The 7,142-nt window shown below is 37.5% G+C and overlaps 1 protein-coding gene across 1 annotated transcript in view; it reads left to right on the top strand.

Annotated features, from left to right (window-relative positions):
• Window positions 1-6,060, top strand: part of LOC107685137 (ras-GEF domain-containing family member 1B-B-like) — a 25,783-nt gene extending 19,723 nt beyond the window's left edge. The window contains exons 4-14 of the mRNA XM_016481650.1: window positions 1,403-1,540; window positions 2,092-2,310; window positions 3,256-3,330; window positions 3,455-3,547; window positions 3,825-3,927; window positions 4,060-4,139; window positions 4,511-4,606; window positions 4,707-4,802; window positions 4,890-5,013; window positions 5,431-5,503; window positions 5,628-6,060. Of these exons, the coding sequence (XP_016337136.1) occupies window positions 1,403-1,540; window positions 2,092-2,310; window positions 3,256-3,330; window positions 3,455-3,547; window positions 3,825-3,927; window positions 4,060-4,139; window positions 4,511-4,606; window positions 4,707-4,802; window positions 4,890-5,013; window positions 5,431-5,503; window positions 5,628-5,649 (1,119 nt within the window). The 3' untranslated portion in view covers window positions 5,650-6,060. The remainder of the gene's footprint in view (window positions 1-1,402; window positions 1,541-2,091; window positions 2,311-3,255; window positions 3,331-3,454; window positions 3,548-3,824; window positions 3,928-4,059; window positions 4,140-4,510; window positions 4,607-4,706; window positions 4,803-4,889; window positions 5,014-5,430; window positions 5,504-5,627) is intronic.
• Window positions 6,061-7,142: the final 1,082 nt, after the last annotated feature.

The following is a 7,142-nucleotide window of genomic DNA, read 5'->3' as shown; positions in this document are numbered from 1 at the left end:
CTGCGTCCATCCATCATAAAAAGTGCTCCACACGGCTCCGGGGGGTTAATAAAGGCCTTCTGAAGTTAATAGATGCGTTTGTTTTGAAATTGAAATCTACACGCTAATACACACTATAGGCAATGCTGATGTTGTTAACATTAATAGTTTAACAATAATAAAATAACAATAATAATAATTTGCACGGTTTGATGTGTTATGAGCTAACCGATCTTTAGATTAAATCACCATTGGTAGCGCGATTTATTGTAATGCTTTTTTCCTCAGTTGGTCAGAACAAATGTGGCAGACTTGTTACTTGTTCAGATGACAATATCCGGTGAAAATTCTTATTTGGGTCATATATTCCAAGATGTAGGCTAGAATCTGTGATTGCGAAGTACAGTAAATATCCACACTCACTGACTGCCACACACACATACTCTTCAGAACATTAGATTCATCCGCGCTGGAGCCGTGCCAGAGCACAACCCACCCAAGGAAGATAATTGCAGGTTTTCAAACAGAGATGGCGACAAAGAGGCAAAACTTACAGACTGCAGCTTTAAGAAAATATCGATAGTTAAAACTTTATTAACCATAATCTCTAGCTTCTGCTAACTGTCGTTATGCACGTTCACGAGAGAGTGGCGTTCGTGAGTGACGAGCATGAAAACGCAGAGGAGAGAGCAAAACAAATTAGTCATGAATTAGAAGTATAAAATGAGGATTTGTAAAGAAAAATGTTGCAGGATTTCAATATAAGCCAAGAGGACACTGGTTTTCCTTTGCTGTGAACAAAATTTGTTTGTCGTGAGACTGGCATATTCTCACCGGAGCTTATGCTACACCTACATCCTACATCATCCGCTGGAACACCACTCTTTCGTGAACGCGCATATGTCAGCAGAAGCTAGAGATTACGATTTATAAAGTTTTACATATGGATATTTTTCTAAAACAAACGCATCACGTCACTTCAGAAGGCATTTATTAACCCCCCGGAGCTGTGTGGAGCACTTTTTATGATGGATGGATGCACTTTATTTTGCTTCAAAATCTCAACACCCATTCACTGCCATTATACAGCTTGGAAAAGCCAGGACATTTTAAATATAACTCCAATTGCATTCGTCTGAAAAAAGAAAGTCATATACACCTAGGATGGCTTGAGAGTGAGTAAATCATGGGCTAATTTTCATTTTCGACTCCGTATCATAATAGAAAGGTGATTTATTCAATGTGTTTTTTTTTTTTTGTGCATTTAAATTGACTTTACTGAAATAAACTTGATAATGATACTTGACACTTGATAATGTCAGATTTTAGTAAACAAATTATTTAGTAGATATTACCGAATAGCTACTATCTTGTAGCAAACCGTAGGTGATTCAGTGCTAAATTGTCTTGCTTTACTCAACAGAAAAGAATACGGGAAATGGCACCGAAAATCGTGCAGCTGCTCACAGAATGGACGGAGACCTTTCCGTACGACTTCAGGGATGAGCGTATGATGCGCAGCCTCAAAGAGATGACCCATCGTCTTGCCTTTGGAGATGAGGTCAGCAGAGATGATCCTGATGATGTAGCACAGGCGTGCCCAAACTCGGTCCTGGAGGGCCGGTGTCCTGCAGAGTTTAGCTCCAACCCCAATTAAGCACACCTGAACCAGCTAATCAAGCTCTTATAGGCATACTAGAAACTTACCAGCAGGTGTGTTGAGGCAAGTTGGAGCTAAACTCTGCAGGACACCGGCCCTCCAGGACCGAGTTTGGGCACCCCTGATTTAGCAGAAACATCATGATTGCATCATTTGAACTGAGTTGAATCTTGAATAAATGAACAGTGACATATTGACTAAATTCTAAATGCTTTTGTATTGGTATATCGCTATATTGGACAACAACAACATGACATGGTTATGGAGCCAAATGCAAATGCGTTTGATTTGCATGTACGCTGTTTGGCTTCAAACCCTCTGACATATTTCCTTTTTGCTCAAGCTGTGATATCAGCAACACTGCTTACAGTTACCAAATGTTGTCTTTGGCTACAGTTACGAATGGATATTATAATGCTGATGTAGGAAATGGTTCTGTTGTTTTTAACTAGCTCTCACGGAGGGCCATGCAGAGACTCATTCAGCGCCTCTTACGCAAGCTGACCACCCTCGGACAGTACGAAGAGTCGCTGGCGACATCCACCGCCGCCGCGATGGACAGACCACTCGTCCTCAAGTCCAAACAGCAGTTAGTACGCAGAGACGAGTGCGTTTTGAACCTGTGCGATGACCCTTTTGTCTTCGCCCAACAGCTGACACACATTGAGATGGTGAGTGACATCAAGGTTCAGTCTGATTGGCTGTCACTCAGTACTGATGTTCTGTACTTCATGGATTCAGTCTTAAATAGTTCACAAAAAAATGAAGATTTGCTGCAAATTTACTCACCCTCAGGCCATCCAAGATGTAGATGAGTTCGTTTCTTCATCAGAACAGATTTGGAGAAATTACATCAGTTGCTCACCAGTGGATCCTCTTCAGTGAATGGGTGCCGTCAGAATGAGAGTCCAAACAGCTGATAAAAACATCACAATAATCCACAAGTAATCCACACCACTCCAGTCCATCAGTTAATGTGAAGTGAAAAGCTGTGTGTGTTTGTAAGAAACGAATCCATAAAAATGTTTTTAACTTCAAACCCTTGCTTTCAGCCAAAATACGAGTCCATTATCCATAATTTAGCTTTCTCCAGTGAAAAAGTTTTCTTGTCTGAATCAGGAGAGAAATATGCACAGATCAAGCACTGTTTATAAGTGAAAACAGTCCCAAACAGTTCTAAACTAATATTTGTGTGGATTTTGATGTGAGAGGACAACAGGAGATGGACTTTTTCACTGGAGGAAGCATTTTTGTGGATTATGGACTTTTGGTATTTTGGCCAGAAGTGACGGTTTAAAGTTAAAATGCATCAATGATGGATTTGTTTCTTACAAACACACAGCTTTTCTCTTCACAATACTTTAGCTGATGGACTGGAGTCGTGTGAATTATTGTGATGTTTTTATCAGCTGTTTGGACTCTCATTCTGACGGCACCCATTCACTGCAGAGGATTCATTGGTGAGCAAGTAATGTAATGCTATATTTCTCCAAATATATACTGGAGAAGAAATAAACTCATCTACATCTTGGATGACCTGAGTGTAAGTTTTCAGCTATTTTTTATTACCAGGTCAACTACTACTTTAAACCTGCTCTCATGTTTTCTGCATGCAGGAGAGACTTAGTTATATTGGCCCTGAAGAATTCGTTCGAGCGTTTGCTCAGAAAAGACCCTCGGACAACCATAAGGTAAGCTGGTCTCACAGCTGTAGTCAAAGATTACATCAGACACTGTAAATAAATGGAAACAGAATGGCCACAGATAAAGACGAAGCTTGACTATTTCAATGACAGTTGAACTTTTATCTATCAGAGTTTCTTCAGCAAAAGAAAAGCGAGTAACCTGGAGGCTTACGTTGAATGGTTCAACAGACTGAGCTACCTGATAGCCACAGAAATTTGCATGGTGAGCACACCTTTCATCTATTTTTGGGAATAAAGCAAAGCAGTGCTATCAGTTTTGTTGTTGACGTCAAAGGTTGTGTAACCACTCTCACTTGTATAATTCTGAGCCTGTGCGGTTCATTTTGTTACTTTTGAATGATCTGAAGGTGTCGGTTTGCTACTTCATTTCCAATGTAAAATCTGCGTCTTGAAGCAAAACCAATTGACAACACTGCTCTATGCAACCGCGTATGATTGCAATCACTGACACATGCTGCCCTCTGTTGGTTTGTCTTCAGCCGGTGAAGAAGAAACACAGAGCAAAAGTGCTGGAGTTCTTCATAGACGTGGCACAGGAATGCTTCAACATCGGCAACTTCAACTCATTAATGGCCATTATTAGTGAGTACATATTGAATTGTATTGTCATTAACTATTAATTGTAAAATGCAGTGTTGGAAATACAGTTTCGTAGCCACAGTCTTGATTTACATTGAAATGATCTCGCATTATTAACAATGTTTTACTCTGTAGCTGGGATGAACATGAACCCTGTATCCAGACTGAAGAAAACCTGGAATAAAGTCAACACAGACAAGTTTGACATCCTGGTGGTAAGGAAAGCTGTTATGAGGAAGAGAGAAAGCTACGCAGTGGGGTCCAGCAGTCTGAGACCACCGTCTAATTTAAACCTGGAAATACACAACATTTCAAGATTTTTCTTTTTTTTTTAAACAAAGAAACATTGAGATAAAATTAAGGTATATTTAAAAAGTCTGCACCATTTCTCTGTCACCACACAATTTGTCACAATGACATTGTGATGTGCACAAATGAAGTTTATTTGAATTGGAATTACGTTAGAAAATAAAAAATTGAAGTCTTATTACAAGTGGTCTCAGACTTTTAGACTTCACTATATATGGATGTTTTAATCTATACTATCAACACAGTTAATTTTGCTGGTTGTTTTGTTTTTTTTTAGCACCAAATGGACCCATCTAGCAACTTCTACAACTACCGCACTGCATTGCGAGGAGCGACTCAGAGGTCTAGTACAGCACACACAAGCCAAGAAATGGTAATTTTGTGTGCTTTTTATGCAAAACTTTAAATTTAACAAATCATTTCACATGAATTCCATGTGAATTTAATATGAATGCACTCTTCTTGTCTTTCAGATTGTTATCCCGTTCTTTAGCTTGTTCATAAAGGATATCTACTTCCTGAATGAAGGATGTGTCAATAGATTACCTAACGGCAACATCAATTTTGAGGTAAGTTGAATGTAATATTCTATAGAACTGTATCACTTGGTTATCTAGTTGCTTGGAAAATAAAGCTTTTCTTTACTCGTATTACAGAAATTTTGGGTGCTGGCCAAGCAAGTGAGTGAGTTTCTGTCCTGGAGGCAGGTGATCTGTCCTTTTGAGAGGGACAGGAAAACCCTGCAGTATCTCATCAGCGCACCAGTGTTCAGTGAAGATGGTGAGCCGTCGGGTTTTTTTTTTCTTCTCGCTCTTAGAAAACCTAGATGGTGAATTGGCTGTAGGTGGTTTGCAAAAAGAAAGAAAGGACCGATCACAATTCAGTATTCAAATAATACGATGATGTCACCTATTTCTGTAACAAATATTTCAGTTAAACTTTATTTTAAGGTAACGTTTTTACAGCGCAGTTACACAAATAAGTATTTAGTAACCATAATAATCTACATGTACTTACTATAGGGTTAGGTTTACTGTTAGTTGCATGTATGCATAATTTACTGTTATTGCTGTAGTAAGTACATGTAACATGTAACTGTCACATTACAATAAAGTGTTACCAATATTTCTGTACATAAAATGGTTTTGGGTGAATTAATTGGGTTTATGGAATAAATGTATTTGTGTTGTGTTGCAGAGCTCCAGCTCGCTTCATATGAGAGTGAAGGTCCTGAAAACAATCTAGAGAGGGACACTCGCCGTTCACTCAGGTCTGAACTCTTTTCTGAAAACCCTTGTTCCAGACATTAAGTTATCATTTTTAAATAACAATGACTTGCCTCTACTGTATATGCGCACTCAATTTCATTTCCCCTTTGTTTCCCATTGCTGCAGATCGTCGCTCAGTAGAATGTGAACGGTGAATTTGGGATTGTGTCCTAACACAAGGACTGATGGCACTGAAGACTTTGAAGGACTTTTATAATCGTTACACTTTTCTGTGGTTTCATCGCTGAAATTGAGGCTGGATTCTCATTGTGACAGTAACACTATGCTAAAGGAAACATACTCATCTCATTTACCTCAAGTACCTTAATGAAATGTGTTATAAACATGCTATAGATCTCCTGGGTGAATTAAGAGCATGTCGCTGGCTGACCTGTTCTACTATTACATTGTTTTGTTTAGTTTTTTGCTTTTGGTAAGTGGTATTAATAGTTTGTGTACTGAACATATTTGTTACAATATTATGAAAAGATATTTTTATGCGTATTATAGTTTCATGTGATCAGTGTGTATGTTTCCCTATAAAGGATCTCTGAATTAAGCAGATTTTTGCGTATAATCGTTACACTTTTCTGTGGTTTCATCGCTGAAATTGAGGCTGGATTCTCATTGTGACAGTAACACTATGCTAAAGGAAACATACTCATCTCATTTACCTCAAGTACCTTAATGAAATGTGTTATAAACATGCTATAGATCTCCTGGGTGAATTAAGAGCATGTCGCTGGCTGACCTGTTCTACTATTACATTGTTTTGTTTAGTTTTTTGCTTTTGGTAAGTGGTATTAATAGTTTGTGTACTGAACATATTTGTTACAATATTATGAAAAGATATTTTTATGCGTATTATAGTTTCATGTGATCAGTGTGTATGTTTCCCTATAAAGGATCTCTGAATTAAGCAGATTTTTGCGTGGTCACTCTTTTATTTATTTTTTTTTTTCATTCATATAGGATGTTTTTTTCTGTATTTTGTTTATAGTTTATGCATCCGTGAGGATTAGTCAGTTGATAGTGTAGAGATGGATAGCAAGTAAACAAGTACTTTTGCGCCACCTAGTGGTCAAACTAGTATTGCTACTACGACTTGTGACCAATTTAGATTTTATATTAATATTTTTTTAATCATTTCAATGTACTAATACAAAAAGAATGTGTTTGAGCTCTTTAGGATTAGTTCTCACACACACACACACACAGTAGAATTGAATGCTGTTTCGCAGTTAAAAAGCTGTAATATACAAATATTCACAAAAATGTTGCTTAAAAAAACATTTTATTTTGAAGGACAATAAAACTGTCGACATCAGATAGTGTTCTAACGGCACAAATTCATGGTACAGTTGTTTTCATATGGTATTTATTTAGTTTCTTTAAATTAAATCGAGCATAACACAAAGTCACACCACAAATAAAATACAGTGTTATTAAAAATTAGTTTTATTTTAGATTTCTCAAACATATGTGACCCTGGACCACAAAACCGGTCTTAAGTAGCACGGGTATATTTGTAGCAATAGCCAAAAATACATTTTATGGGTCAAAATGATCGTTTTTTCTTTTATGCCAAAAATCATTAGGATATTAAGTAAAGATCATGTTCCATGAAGATATTTTGTAAAT

Source organism: Sinocyclocheilus anshuiensis, unplaced genomic scaffold (assembly GCF_001515605.1).
Source record: "Sinocyclocheilus anshuiensis isolate Anshui unplaced genomic scaffold, SAMN03320099.WGS_v1.1 scaffold914, whole genome shotgun sequence".
NCBI lineage: Eukaryota > Metazoa > Chordata > Actinopteri > Cypriniformes > Cyprinidae > Sinocyclocheilus > Sinocyclocheilus anshuiensis.
The sequence above is the reverse complement of the archived record's forward strand: the minus strand, read 5'-3'. Positions and strand labels throughout refer to the sequence as shown.